Source organism: Lutra lutra, chromosome 1 (assembly GCF_902655055.1).
Source record: "Lutra lutra chromosome 1, mLutLut1.2, whole genome shotgun sequence".
NCBI lineage: Eukaryota > Metazoa > Chordata > Mammalia > Carnivora > Mustelidae > Lutra > Lutra lutra.
This window is the reverse complement of record NC_062278.1, coordinates 110,414,043-110,430,071: the sequence shown is the minus strand read 5'-3', so window position 1 is coordinate 110,430,071 and position 16,029 is coordinate 110,414,043. Positions and strand designations below refer to the sequence as shown.

The 16,029-nt window shown below is 39.5% G+C and overlaps 1 protein-coding gene across 1 annotated transcript; it reads right to left on the bottom strand.

Moving 5' to 3' along the window:
* Nucleotides 1-1,086: 1,086 nt before the first annotated feature.
* FETUB (fetuin B) lies at nucleotides 1,087-15,189 on the bottom strand. Its single transcript, XM_047697580.1, has 7 exons — nucleotides 14,870-15,189; nucleotides 14,426-14,533; nucleotides 12,558-12,645; nucleotides 10,476-10,639; nucleotides 9,641-9,742; nucleotides 2,452-2,535; nucleotides 1,087-1,596 (listed from the first exon to the last, which is right to left on the bottom strand). The coding sequence occupies exons 1-7, from the start codon at nucleotides 15,089-15,091 to the stop codon at nucleotides 1,210-1,212; spliced, it is 1,155 nt and encodes a 384-aa protein (XP_047553536.1). The 5' UTR covers nucleotides 15,092-15,189; the 3' UTR covers nucleotides 1,087-1,209.
* Nucleotides 15,190-16,029: the final 840 nt, after the last annotated feature.

The window sequence follows — 16,029 nt, the reverse complement described above, 5'->3', positions numbered from 1 at the left end:
TGTTGTACTAGCTTGCTAGGGCTGCCATAAGAAAGTATTAGAAACTGAGTGGTTGAAATGACAGCAATTAATTTCCTCACAATCTTGGAGGCTAGAAGTCTAAGGTCAAGTTGTCAGCAGGTTACTTTCTTTAGAGGCCTCTCTCCTTGGCCACCTTCTCTCTGTGTCCCTGTATGGTCTTGCTTCTGTGCTCATCTGTGTTCCTGGGCTCATCTGGGCCCATATTGTATTAGGGCCCACATTAATGATTTCATTCTAGGTTAATTACATTTTTAAAGACCTATATACAAATACAACCACATTCTGAGGTACTGGAGGGTTATAACTTCAGTATATGAATTTTGGGAAAACAATGCAACCCATAACACCTGTCAAATTTCAAAAGATATGTGTATGTATATGCATATATTTGTGTAAATATATATTACATATATTTGTGTAAATATATATATATACACATACATGTGTACAATATATAGTATATACATATCTGTTATTTTTTAAGTGATAATGAATGTTATCAGGTCCTGAATATCTACTCTGAGCAAAACTATTCTAGGAGCCAGAAAGCTCCCCAACTTGAAGCAATGTTGGGTTCTCCCCAGGCTCAACCACAGGCCACAGGCAACTGTCTCTTCCAACTACTCCTATCGATAGGTGAGTTTATCAAGTTCTGGGACTCGGAGATTACTCAGACAGGTCAGAAAAAAAGCCACAAAATTCCACCCCCAGGTTGAAGGTTGTGCAGACAGTATCTGACTGATACTTGGCGTTGCAGTAATTATGGAATAAAGGGAGAATGACACCCTGATGAATCTGTCTCTTGATACCCTTCAATTTTCATCTCCTTTTGATCAAAAGAATCACAGTGTGCTCCTGCCCAGAAAGAAGAGGGCATTTCTAAGTATGGCAGACCCTATAACAGACACTTAGCCGAAAGTCAGTAAGATTACAGAGGGAGAGGCTGAAGACAGGGGAGGCGGAGAGTGTCCGTGGTATGAGACCCTGGATGGTTCAGAAGAGATGAAACCTCACGTACAAGTACACAGTGTAATCTTATACTTCCAGAGAACATGATGAGACCAAGAGAGTCAGATTTGTACTTTATTAGTCACTCTTTATGTTTGAACTGCCTCTCTCTCTCCCTTCCCCAGCACCTCTCTTCTCCTGCAGGGCACTATACCCTCCATGGAATTCTCTCTGTGGTTCTCATGGTGGGAGGATAAGAGGGTTATTCTGCTGGGCTGGTCCTGGGCACTCAGCAGAGCATCGTTCATCCTTGGGGAAAGGCAGGACAAGCAGCTTCTGCTCCGCAGGCCCCATGAAAAGGAAGGACACATCCAATGTTTCTCCCCAAGGATTTGTGGTGAGATCCAGTTTCACAGGGAAGGCCTCAGCATGTTGGTTTTCCTCAGCATCCTCGGGCTTCTTCTCATCATCCAAGTCGGGGAGGTGTTGGACAGATCCTTTAGGCACAGCTTTGCGGGGCAAGCCGGGAGTAGGATCTACGACGACTTTCTGCTGGGACTCTCCCACCCCAGGGAGATGTTCAGGTCCCTGGTTAGCAGCATCGGCTTCCCCTCCAGGGGCAGGGCCCTGAAATAAGAACATTTTCAAATAAGGGAACATTGCCGGGAAAAACTTCTACCATGGCTAGTACCAAGCTAAGCCTGTTCTGGGACTTTCTGATGGCATGTCTCAAAGGGAGACCAGCTAGAGGGGTGATTTAACTCTGCTTAAAGGGTTAAAGGGTTAAAAGAAGCAAAAGCAGACAACAGAGTATGTGAGACTGCAGGTCTCACAAACTCCGAACTGAACTGGAGGGGTTGAATGGCTTCTTCCAAGTACACTGGGGTGCTGTCACACCATCCCAGTAATGCAGCCAAACTCCCTTTACTCATGGCTTATTCAATGCCATGCGCCACACAGGGCCCTTCCTCTAGTTCCTCTCATTGCTTCCCACAGGGATCTGCACACGGTGGTTATTGCAACCCCATTCTACAGACAAGAAAACCAAGACTCAGAGAGGTAAGAAGTTGTCCAGAGTCACACACACCTCTTGGTGGCAGAGCAGTACTGGGACAAGGTGGCCTGTTTCAATCACCCTCTCAATGATAGCTGGCTGCCCTGTAGTGAACACTTGGCAAATACTTAGGGAAAGGGTGAGGGTCTTTGGGACACTGGATTTAATGTTTCAGAGGCCTCAGCCATCTGAGCTAGGATATCTCTATTTCTGAAGAAGTCTTATTTATTCTGTAGGACCACATTGTGACTGGAAAAAAAAAAAAGTATGACTGGTCTTTAACCAGCCACCCTGTGGGTATGACCTTGGGGCAGCCTGAATAAAGTGGTGATCATGGATTTTAGGAAATCAAAAGGAGAGGTCAGTTAGGATTTCAATTATCTGCTCTCTCATTCAATGAGAAGGCAAATAATTAGATTGAAAAATACCTGTTGTTCAAAGAAGTTACAAGACACGGAGACAAACTTTTCCATTGGTGTTTGAGTCACGGAACCTGTGCAAAGACCAACAGGCTACAGACAGAGAAAATACAACATTCTGTGAGTATTATGATTATTAGTGATTAGAAATGGAAATCAACTTGTTTTCTGCTTGTATAGACCCACAGCTAATCAACATTTTATGCACCTACAATGTTATGGGCAGGCCCTGAGGCAATTCTCTCTACATCTTTTTAGCTAATCACCCAAACTAAGCTAAATTTCCTCCAGTTATGTGGAACTCAGGATGTACTTTTTAAAGTAGGCTCCATGCCCAGTGCTGAGCCCAATGCCAGGCTTGAACTCATGACCATGAGATCCAGACCTGAGCTGAGATCAAGAGTTGGATGCTTAACCGACTCAGCCACCCAGGGGTCCCTAAACTCAGGATTTCTTGAGGAACAAGCCATTAGAAAAGTCTTGGTATTGAGCAGAAATCTGTGTCTATAGAACATCTATGTCTTGGTCTTACTTCTACCCTTGGGTCATTTTGAACACCTGCTCTCATTTTGCACATAGTAGTGGCCTTTTATGTACGTTCCACCCAGAGCTTTCTCTTCTCAGACAAAATTCCTCTAAGCTCCTTCAACTTCTCTTTATTTAGAAATAAAATAATTTTGTTTTCTTTATACAAATATAATAAATAGTTATTTAGAATATGGATAAACAAAAAGTTAAAAAGACCCATAATTGCATGAAAGGTAACTATTTCTTTTCTTCTAACCCTTTTTCCTGTGCATATATATTTTTATTCTAGATAAATAGGATTACATTACATATTTTATAACTCCTCATCACTTAATAATATATTGTGAAAATCCTTTAATGGCATTAAATAGTGTTCTGTGACCTTTTTTTATAATCATTAACTAATATTCTTCTGATTATTTAAGAAGTTCTTAGTTACTTCTTAGGGTAAATTCCTAGAAGAGGAATTTTAGAGACATAGAGTACACATATATTCAAGGTCAAATAGAATATTATAATAAAATGTTGCCTCAATTTCTAAAGAAGAACTCTTAAGAAAGAATATTCAAATGGAATATACTAAACTGTATCTAAATGGATTGCCTGAATATTACCCTATCACCCATGTGAAGACTATATAAAGAGAAGATTTGAAGTTCCTTATGATGGGAAAATCCATGAGTGTAGAAAGTCCTTAGAGAATGGTGCTTCAGCCTCTTCCTTCTCCAATTCTTCACCAAATCATATAGGGAACACTAAGAGAAGCTTCTGGAGAGACTGCAGTTACCTGTACGAAGTAGAGCCTAGCGACTCCCACTCTGACTAGAATTTGCTGAGCTACTCTAATTCATGCTGAATCTAGAGAGAACCACAAAAAGGGAGTTTGTGGACGTGCTTAACATGGGAACCCTAGAGTTTGGGGACATATGGGCTATGAAGATTGGTATCTGCTTCTCTCTCAGAGCATTCTGAAGGCAGGATCTTGGCTAAAGCAGCCTACTATGGTAGGGTAAGGAAAAAGGGTGGGAAAGGGAACACTATCTCCACTGTTTGGAATAGTAAAAATGTGTGAATTCCTTGAGGCAAGCAAATGCCACAGGTAGGGCTTTTTTGAAAGTACCTTCCCAAGGGACAATCTTCCAGAGAAGGGATAATAATAGGTGAGAGTAAATCACTTGTTTACTATCACACTAAAGTGATAGTAAAAATCTGTGGGGGCTGAATCTGAGAAGGGGTGGTTCTAAGATGTCAGCTAGAGAATACATCATCCTGCCAGGAAAGAACCTCTGGATGAAACCACACCTGTACCACTTGAGAGAACCAGCACTGGAACCTGGCTTATGGAGGGCCAGTGTCGACCAAGAGAAAACCAAAACCGCAGCTATATAAAAAAGACTTTGGGCTCTTCTCTCTTCTCCTCTTTCATTCTTCTTGGAACTTGGAAGAGCAAGAATTAAGCAAAAGATTACAGAGAGGGAAGAAAGAGTGAAAGAATAGACCTTGACTCCCTTTCTCACAGCAGGTCCTAAGCTCTGAGTCAGGATGAAGCTATGAAAAAAGAGAAAAGCTCTGCATTGGATATAAGATAGAAGTTTTGATTCAGAATTGACTGAACAGATTTTTTTCAGACCTGTAAGTGAACCTTAATTACCTAAGTGAAATTGTACTTATTATTGATAATGACCAGAATGCTATGGGATCTGCCCAAGATGTTATTGACAAGTGAGAAGAAGAGATCTTACAGAATAGGGTAAAAATGTTTTCCCAATTATTCCTTGAGAAAATTCACTTGAATAATTATACAAGTCTTTTGAGACACACATTTTAAAGATTTATTTTATTTTATTTTATTTATTTGACAGAGAGAGAGAGATCACAAGTAGACAGAGAAGCAGGCAGAGAGAGAGAGAGGAGGAAGCAGGCTCCCTGCCTTGCAGAGAGCCCGATGTGGGGCTCGATCCCAGGACCCTGAGATCATGACCTGAGCTGAAGGCAGAGGCTTTAACCCACTGAACCACCCAGGTGCCCTGAGACACACATTTTAGATTCAAAGACACATGTAGGTTGAAAGTAAAAAGATGGAAAAAATATAAATGCAAACAATAACAAAAAGAGAGCTGGAATGGCTATACAAATGTCAGACAAAATTGACTTGAAGATAAAAATTGTTAGTAGAGACAAAGAAAAACACTTTATAATGATAAAAAGGCCACCTTATTAAGAAGACACAATAAGTATAAATATATATGTACCTAACAACAGAGCCCCAAAGAACATAAGCCAAACTGACAGAATTCAAAGGAGATAAAGACAAGTCAACAGTAATAGTTGGAAATCTCACTTTCAGTAACGGATAGAACAACTATGCAGGACATCAGCAAGGAAAGAGAAGACTTAAACAACACTATAAACTAATCATTACAGAATGCTCCACCTAACAACAGTACAATATACACCCTTCTCAAGTGTACATGGAACATTTTCCAGGATATACCTTATGTTAAATTTTAACCAACTGAGCCACCCAGGCGTCCCCTACCTTATGTTAAATTTTAAAACAAACTTCAATTAATTTAAAAGAATTGAGATCATATGGTGCATGTTCTCCAACTACAATGGAATGAGATTGGAAATGGATAACAAAATATTGGGGAATTTTGCAAATATTAGATGACATACTCCTACATAACCAATTGGTCAATGAAATAATCACAAAGAAAATTAGAAAATACTTTGAGATGAATAGAAACCAAAACAAAATACACACAACTTATGAGATTCAGCTAAAGCATTGCTGAGAAGGAAATCTGTAGATGTAATTGCTATTGCTAAGAAAAAAAAACAATAACAAATCATTTATGTACCCTTCTACCTTAAGAAACAGAAAAAGCAGAAAAACAAAACAAAACAAAAACAAAAACAAACTCATCCCAAAGCAAACAAAAAGAAGGCCATAATAAAGAGCAGAGAGGAAAAAATTAACTAGATGATTACAAAAACAGAAAATGAAACTGAAAGTTGATTATTTGAAAAGATCAACAAAATTGACAAAACTTTAGCTGGACTGACCAAGAAAAAAATGTCTCATATATTAAAATTGGAATTAAATTTTAGCCTTTCAGAAATAAGAAGGGAATACTATGAACATCTTCTTGTATGCTAAGAAATTAAGTAACTTCGATGAAATGAACAAATTCCTAGGAAGACACGAACTACCAAAACTTAAGAAACAGAAAATCTAAATAGAACTGTAACAAGTGAAGAAATCAAATTATTAATAATAGTTCTTTTCTAAAAACCCCAAACTTCTCATAAAGACAAGTTCAGGCCCACTGTTGAATTCCACAAAACATTTAAAGAATGAACACCAATCCTTAAACTCTTCCAAAATAAAATAGAAGAGGAGGGAAATTTTCCCAACTCATTCTGTGAGGCCAATATTAAACTCATACGGAAATCAGGCAGAGAAAATACAAGAAAACTATAGATTAATATCTCTTATGAATATGAAAATGGAAAATCTTATAAAAAAATACTGGCAAACTGAATTCAGCAACACGTAAAAAGGATTATATACCATGATCAATTGGGAGTCATTCCCAAAGTGCAAGCTTATTTTAACATACAAGAGTCAATCATTGTTAATACAATGACAGATTAAAGGAGAAGAAAATCATGGCTACCTCCTTAACTCAGAAAAAGCATTTGATAAACTGTAATACTGTTTTTTCATTTAAAAATTTTTCAGAAAATAAGAATAGAACTTTTTCAACTTAAAAGAGGGCATCCATGACGCCTGGGTGGCTCAGTTGGTTAGGCAGCTGCCTTCGGCTCAGGTCATGATCCCAGCGTCCTGGGATCGAGTCCCACATCGGGCTCCTTGCTTGGCGGGGAGCCTGCTTCTCCCTCTGCCTCTGCCTGCCATTCTGTCTGCCTGTGCTCGCTCACTCTCCTCTCTCTCTGACAAATAAATAAAATCTTTAAAAAAAAAAAAAAGAGGGCATCCATGAAAAACTTATAGTTAACATCATATTCAATGATGAAATACTCAGTGTTTTCCCCAGGAATACAATAAGGATGTCTACTCTTCCCACCTCTGTTCAATATTATACTGAAAGGTCTAGCCAGGGAAATTAGGCAAGAAAAAGAATTAAAAGGCATGCAGATTGGAAAGGAAGAAGTAAAGCTATCTCTAATTGCAGATGACATGACCTTGTATGTAGAAAATCCTAAGAAATCTACTAGAAAACTATTAGAACTAGTAAATGAGTCCAGCAAGGTTCCAGGATACAAGATCAGTATGCAAAAATCAATTGTATTCCTATACACTTATAGGAAACAATTCAAAAATAAAATAAAGGAAACAAATACATTATCTTAGCATCAAAGAGAATAAAATATTTAGATATACAGGTAAGTGAGTATTGAACATTGAAAATTATAAAACATTGTTGAAGGAAATTGAGTCAAACAAAAGGAAAGACAATTCATATTAATGGACTGAAAGACTTATTGTTGTTAATATGACAGTATGTCCCACATTGACCTATAGATTCAGTGCAATTCTTATCACATTTCTAACTTCTTTTTTAAAAATAGAAAATTGTTATGAAAATGCAATGGATCCAGAATACCCAAATAATCTTGAGTAAAGAGAACAAAATAGGAGCACTCACACTTCCCAATTTCAAAATTTACTACAAAGCTATAGTATTCATGATAGTGAAATAGTGGCATAGGGATAGCTATATAGATCCCTGGAATAAAATTGAGAGTGCAGAAATAAACCTTGACATTTATAGCCAAGAGATCTTCATGAAGTATTCCAAGACACTTAAGTGGGAAAAATGATTGTTTTTTTTTTTCAACAAATAATTCTAGGACAAATGGACATCCAGAAGCAGAAGAATGAAGTTGAACCTCCTACCTCACACAATATAAAAAAATTTAACTTATTACAGGTCACAAACTTAAACCTAAGAGTTAAAGCTAGAAAACTCTTCAAAGAATACACAGGAGTAAGTCTTAGTGATTTTGGATTAGGCAATGATTTCTTAGAGATGACTCCAAACACACATTCGGTCATGACCCAAATAAATAAGAGGGACTTCATGGAAATTAAAAAACCTTTTATACTTCAAAGAACATCGTTAAGAAAATGAATAGACAACCCAGAGAATGAGAGAAAATCCTTATAATCATATATGTGATTAAGGGATTGTTACCTAGAATATGCAAAGAGCTCCTACAATTCAACAATAAGAAAATGAGTAATCTAATTTTAAAATGAGCAAAGGATTTGAATAGACATTTCTCCAAAGAATATATATATGATAATGGCCAATGAGTACATTAAAGATGTTTAACATCATTAGCCAGGAAGAAAATGCAAGTAACAACCAAAATGAGATGCCACTCCATACTCAATAAGATAGCTATAATTAAAAAAAAAAAGACAGATAATTATGATAAGTGTGAGCAAAAATGTGGAGAAATTAAAACCCACATACATGGCAGATAGGATCATAAAACTGGTGCAGTCACTTTAGAAAACAGTTTGGCAGTTCATCAAAAGGTTAAACGTGAAGTGTGACTCAGCAATCCCACTTCAGACCATACACCCAGGAGAAAAGAAAACACAGTTAGGTATAAAAACTTTTATACAAATGCTCCTAGCACTATCATTTATCATAGCTCCAACAGGGAAGCAACCCAAACAACCATTGACTATTGGATGAAAAGCAGTACTTGGTGCATCCATGCAAATGAACTATTATTTGGCCATAGAAAGGAATGAGGCACCAATACATGCTACAACACAGATAAACCTTGAAAACATTATGTTAAGTGAAAAAAGGCAGACACAAAAGGACCTACACACCATGATTCTGTTACATGAAATGTCTGGAAGAAGACAAAGTCATAGAGACAATGAGTAGACTAGAGGGCTCCAGGGACTTGGGTGAGGAGTAAGGGGGACAACTGCTAATGGGTAAGGGGTTTCTTTTTGGGCTGATGAAGATATTCAAAAGTTAGATAGTAGTGATGGTGCACAGCTCTGTGAATATACTAAAAAACCCACTGGATTGTATATCTTAAAGGGTGAATTTTATGATGTGTGAATTATCTTAATAAAGCTGTTAGTATAAGTAAGGAGAAAAAAGTCTTTTGACTCATTTTGCCTGATTGTGCTACACAATACATTGTGTCAATTGATATTTCTCACCAGGTGTGTTTCCAATGGTTTCAAGGTTCTCAGCCCATCATGGACACATTCTTTGAAAGAAGGCCTGTTTGACTTCTTTGTCCTTCATAAGAGCGGTCCGAGGAACAGAATACCATGGTGTATTCCAAATGTAACGGGATTTGTTCAGATAGAAGCAGGACCATCACAAACCACTGAGAAGATCTGCCTATGTTTTACAGTGTCTATGATCTTTTTTTTTGCCAAGTCATCATATTGCTGATGAAAATTGCAATTATGATCAAATAAAATCTTTATTTTTTCACCTGAACCTGCACAATCTCTACTTAGTCCATTGTTCCTTAAGGGGAACAATGCATCTAGTGCATTACAATACCTCATGTAATAATTTATGCTCAGAAAGTACATATAGGTTTGACTTGTGAACACAAATCCTAAATTATGAAGACATTCAGGAATACTTACCTCAGAGTCAGGGGGCTGAAGTGCACAGTTGCTGGCCTGGGATTTGGTACATGGTGACTCTTTGATTAAATATTCCACAAAGTAGGCAGGGCCAACCACCCACTGGTATGAGACAAGAGATGAGAAAGAAAAAATCAAATCTTACCAAGTGGAGAAATGATTCAGGTTTGGCAGCATTTTATTTAGGAGAACCAAACATCCTCAGTCAAAGTCATTGTCAGCCCAGGTCTGCTGCTGTCCCTGTACTCCCCACCAAGATCAAATCATGTATTGTGATTCTGTCATTTAAAAAATCATAATCACCATACTTTTCTTCCCTTCTTAAGGATTTGAAAGGGCTCTAAAAACCTTCCTCGGTTGAGCGGATTTTTCCTCCTATAGATTTGTTTTTAGATTAGATTTTCTCTATATAATAGATTTAACATCATCCAAATGCAAATGAGCCTCCACTTTCCCTAATCTGTAAAACTCATAATCTATTCCAGGCCTTAAGATGAAGCAGAAACTGACTTGCTAAATGGTCCATCATCAGTTAAATATAAAAGTGTAGCAGCAAATAGTGAACCTAAGTAGAATAACCAAGGAGACCATGAGTCTATTTCCCTTCTCACCTTAAGGCCAATGCAGTAAAACAGAGTCCCACAACTCTGGTGGAAATCCCATGGCATAACTCAGACACAGAAACATGACTGAATGTACATCAGGTCCACCCAAGGAGAGAATAAAGAAAAGGCTTTTCAGGTCAAATTAAAAGGAGTGCCTTGATATTCACCTCAGCTTAGGAACTGAGAGTAACAGGAGAGACATTGTTGGTGTAATGACACTTCAACCTCACCTGTCTAGAAGCCTGGGTGACTTGGACAAGAGAATACTGCTTTGAGGGGCTCTCACTGTTGTATTTTGCAAGAGACTCAAGGGCAGCTTCCAGATACTCAGGATCTGACAAGTTGGTGGGGAAGGGGCAGTCAGGGCACATTGTGTGAATTCTTCTTCGAGAAACTGTTGATGCCAAAGAGAGAAGTTTTAAAATGAAACTCCTTAATGATTTTTAATCCCATAAATCATGACTACAACAGACGCAGAGATTAAAAAAAAAAGAAAGAAAGAAAAGAAATCATTTCAGCAAGGAGGGAGTGGAAAAGGCATGGTCTAGAAAGAAAGCAGTCAGCAAAGAGTTTCCTGCAATGACTGTGTACTACTTTCATAATTAAAAAAAAAAAAATCAAAGCAAGATTTTTTCGCTTCACACAAAGGTATATACCTGAAGAATTGGGTGCAGAAATGCATGTGTGTTATATTGATACAAAAACTTGCCCCCAGTTAGCTCAGTGAAGATATCTTCCACCATCACTGCCTCTGTCAGGCAGACTGAGTGTCTTAAAATGTTGGGATTTCATGAGTGTCCTGTCTTATTCACCTTTTAGTCCCCAGCACCTAACATAACATCTAATGCATTGTAAATGCTTAGCAAGTGATGTTGAGTGACACATAGAAGGTAAGCACACCCTCCCCAGTTAGAAAATATAAGCGAGCCAGAAAACACACATCAGTCAAATCACTGTGTGACTGGATAGAATAATCCTGCTAAAGGTGTAGCGAGCGTTTCTGACTGGAAAGAGCTGGAGGTGGCAAAACTCTCATGGAAGTCAGGCCAGGGAACTTTTCTGGAAGTTATTTCTGTAGCGCAAACACTTTGTTTTGATCAATTGCATGCTGATTTGCATGTACTTGAGCATCCTGGGAGGCAGTTTCCATAGCTTGTCACTCCTGGCACCATCATCCTCATGGGTCACTTCCTAACCTCCCATACCTCTGGCACCTATGACTTCCATTTAAATCCCAGTCTGCCTTGTTGGTTCTACTCTGGTTTATTTATATAAAACTCCTCTTGGCAACCATGAAGCTTAAAACATGGCCAATAAAATATTTGATCTGTTGCTTTATCTCCCAAAGGAACCAGCAACATTGTTATCTCCTGGAACTTATTAGAAATGCAGACTTTCAGGCCATGCCCCACACCTCTAGAATCATAATCTGCACTTGAACAAAGATCCACCAGGGGAGTCATATTCACACAATAGTCTGCCAAGTAACCACATCCTATTTGCCCAGGACTTGGATGCTTTTTTTCCAAAGAAGGATCCAGAACAAATGCACATGCATATTTGAAATGTCATTAGTTTCAGCCTCATTCTTAGTTCATTCAACAATACTATGGACTCCTTACACTTAATACGAATGGAGGGAGAGCTTTGGCAGGCAGGAAGTAGGAAGACATGCTCAGCTTGATGGAAGAAGATAGGAGACCCAAGTCAAGGCAGCCCACTCTCCGTTCCATGAGGAGTGGTAGTTAACATTGTATAGGAATGACAACAGGTGAGCACCTTCCCTTTCTGGAGGAGAGAACATGGTGGAAGAAGCAGCATCGGCAGGGCCCCTCAAACAATGTAAGTTCTAAGGGCAGAGGGTGTCAGGTGAGGGCATCCTCATTGGAGGAGGAAGCAAACAGTACATGCGGAGACTGGAAAGTGCAATGTGTGTTTGGAAAATAGTGAAGCATCCATTCAGTTTCAGAAGTGCAAAGTTGGTGTAGTCAAGGAAATAACGTCAGGAGAGCTAGAAAGGGAGCCTGGGGACCAGAGCAGAGATTAAGCCATTTACATCAGACTGAAAATGTAGGATTTAATGCAACTGTCTATAATAAAGGATTTAAGCGGCGTATTTAAGAAGATTCTTTGTGGGAAAAGGAGTGGTACAAGATGAACTTCACAGGAGAGGCAAAAACTGGATATAAGAATGTGGCCTTTGTATGAATAGGAAGTAAGGATGGGAGAACCCTGTGTTCTCTAGGCATAGCTCTATTTAATGCTCTTTTCCATATTTTATTAAAATGAGTAAAATCAGAGTGCTCTCTTACCTGGGCGAAGAATACAGTTATAAGCAGCTAAGTAGAGAATCCTTTCTGGCCTGTTAACATAATATATTGCTTTGCACTGACCATAAACCTGGAACAAACACACACATGTTATGAGATGGTGGAACAAACCCCGACTTTTAAAAAATCCAAAATTAGTTTGGACATTTTATTTTTGAAGATTTGTTTGTTTGAGGCAGAAGGAGAGGGAGAGAGAATTTCAAGCAGACTCCACACTGAACACAGAGCCTAACATGGGGCTGGATCTCAGGACCCTGAGACCACCAACCTGAGCTGAAACCAAGAGTTGGACGCTTAATGGACTGTGTCACCCCAGTTCCACTGGACATTTTCTTTTTAAATAATGAAAAACTAAGGTCAATTTTGGGAGTTTGGGGTGTGAGAAACTACCAGCCAATCAACAAATCATTCAACCTTCTTCTGAGACACAGCTGGTCTATATTTCCCAGCTTCCTTCCAGAGTAACTATGACTATGTATAATTGAGCTGCAGCCACAGGAAGGTGAGTAGAAGTGACTATAACCATTTCCAGGTGGCCCATGAAGTTTTTCCCCATGTGATTTATCCACTGTACTCTTTCTTTTTCTATAGTCTGATGCAGAGAAGCTTGGCAGTCATAGAAACCACCAGTTGAAGTTGGCAGTCTAGATCCACAATGTGGAGGGAACATGGGGCTCCAAGGCACTTCTGAAAGAAAGCTCCCTCTTGATCAGGAATTTCTATTTTGACCTTTACATGAGTGAGAAATAAACTTCTATCATATTGGAATCAGTATACAATTTTTAGGGTATATATTAGAGCCGCTAGTGCCACCTTAAATATAATTCACAACAGGGTAAGAACACTTTTTGCTCTTTAAAACCAAATAGGTGTAATTTTCTTTTTCATCTTTATTTTTTTATTTTTTTATAAACATATAATGTATTTTTATCCCCAGGGGTACAGGTCTACACACTTGCCAGGTTTACACACTTCATAGCACTCACCATAGCACATACCCTCCCCAATGTCCATAACCCCAATCCCATCTCCCGACACCCCTCCCCTCAGCAACCTTCAGTTTGTTTTGTGAGATTAAGAGTCACTTATGGTTTGTCTCCCTCCCGATCCCATTTTGTTTCATTTATTCTTCTCCTACCCCCCTAACCCTCCACAGTGCATCTCCACTTCAGATAGGTGTAATTTGACAGATTTGGTTAAATGATTAGAAATCTTGAGTAAATAGTTTACTTCTAAACACAGTTCTGCACTACAGATATAAAGTTTCTTGTCAATTAATGGACATTACCTTAGGATAACTGAGAATCACAAGAAAGCTATGTTATTTTCAAGCTTCTTCATGAGTCCCCTTTAAAAGGTTGACTTCTGAGGCCTTTTAGGTTCTATGATTCCAGGAAATCCTTCCATAGCACCTCTGGCAGCTCCCATACTGTAATCCTTCCCTCTCCCCAGCCTCACATTTCATATTAGTGTTCACCAAAACAAAGCAAAATAAAACCAGGAAAGAAACTATCTCTCCAATACTTCTATAGTCTTCCTTAGACATGTATCCAAAGCATTACCTCTCAAATCTTTTTTCTCACAATCCAAACACTAGCTCGGAATCTATAGGAAGCTCTTGAAGGTAGGAAACCATTTGGGGGCAACTTTTCAATTCTGGGGTCATGACTCCCAGTGGGATGCTCAGAAACTCCTTTAAGCTGTTTGATCTACAGCATTGGAATAACCACATGGGTGCTCTGCCCTAGAGTTGATAATGAAGGACATTCAAGAGATGGACACATTGAGCAATCTTCACCCAGGTCAGAGAACACCTAGCTTCTGCAGCATGCCTGGACACAAGCACTTACCGATCTATGAATGTACCTCACCCCACAGTCCTTCCACACCTTCCTGGTGAGTACATGGCAGTCCGTTTCTAATACGTCCAGTGTGAGATAGAACACAGATCCCGGGTCCTGTAAGAGGGGGTTGAGAAATGCACTGCATCCCACATGAAGCAGAAACCCCTAAAGACTGGCCAAGAAGTCTCTGTTTTATGGCAGAGCCAAAGTCTTTGATGTTTGTGAAGATCATGGGTAACCTGTGGGACACTAGACAAGCTTCAGAGTAGGATAACTAGTAGCCCAAGAACAAGAGCATGTAGCACACCCTGGCAGAGAAGAGAGGAATGTTCGTAGCAGGATTTCCAATTTGGAAAGCATCTTCCAACATGTGTCTCTGGGGTCCCAACCCCCCGGTTGGCCTCCTCAGCTTGTGTAAGCACCTGCTCATGATAGGGGACCATCACTTGCCTGTCTGTGTTCACGGACATCGCTCACTCGGTTGAGGCTCAGCACGTAGCCATCTTTTCGGTCCCTGTTGATGTCCTGAAGGGCAAAGCCTGCGACTGTCAGAACATCTGAGTCATTGCAACCACGGGAGAGCACACCTAAGGGGGGTGGTTTCCCGGGTACAGATCTAGCCCTGCAGCATGCAGCCAGTGTGCAGAGCAACAAGGGTAGGAGCAGACCCATTCTGTAGGGAACAAGATCCAGGGTAAGTCAGGTTATAGAGTTACAGGGATTGGGCTGCTCGCAGCGCTCTCTCTATAAAGCCAATTTGCATGGTTTTGTAATTGCAATCTGATCCTATAACCAGGTTTTGAGACCCAATGTCCCATTTATCTCCTTGAATTCTAAATGTGGATTTCCCTGAGTCAGTACTTTGGATGGGATTTGCCAATGTTTCTAACCTTGGGCCCTGCAGCAATCTCATATTCACGTGTCATGTAAACAAATTTGTTTCCTAACCTTTTCCGAAGAAACCATAATGAACACTCAGGTCAAGGCTCCTAAGAGGTCATGACTGGATTCTGGTTTGTGTCCAGGGCTCTACCTGAATCATATTATGTGGGCTGTCACCTTTCTCCTTCTCTCCTGGCACCTGCCCTCCAGCCGATGTCCTGGGCCACACTAATAGTTATCCCAGGCATGGAACCTGGGGTTCGGTCCCAGTGGTGTTCAGTGAGTTCAGATTTCCTGCCTGACTTCCCATGTTTACCTCTTATTAGATCAGGAAAAGGGCTCTAACCTCACATCCCCTACAGAAAGTAACTGCGACATCCTTAATGCACTTTGGGACGTGGCTAGAAAGTGGTCTACTTGGCCTTATTTGAATTTTTTAAAACAAAGACTTCATTTAAAGAAAAAAGAAGTGAATGATTCATCAATAGTTCTTAAATCATACTCCAAGTCTACTTCTCTTTCTGTGGTCTGTATGGAAGCAAACTCGTTAAACACTATGCTTAAGAAGAGATAACTAATCATTCAGAATAGAAGGAGAGATAAAGAGTTTCTCAAACACTGAAGGAGTTCATGCCCATTGAACAAGCCCTGCAAGAAATATTAAAGGGGACTCTTTGAATGTGAAGGAGAGACAAAAAATGACAGCATGAAGGTAGCAAACACAAAAG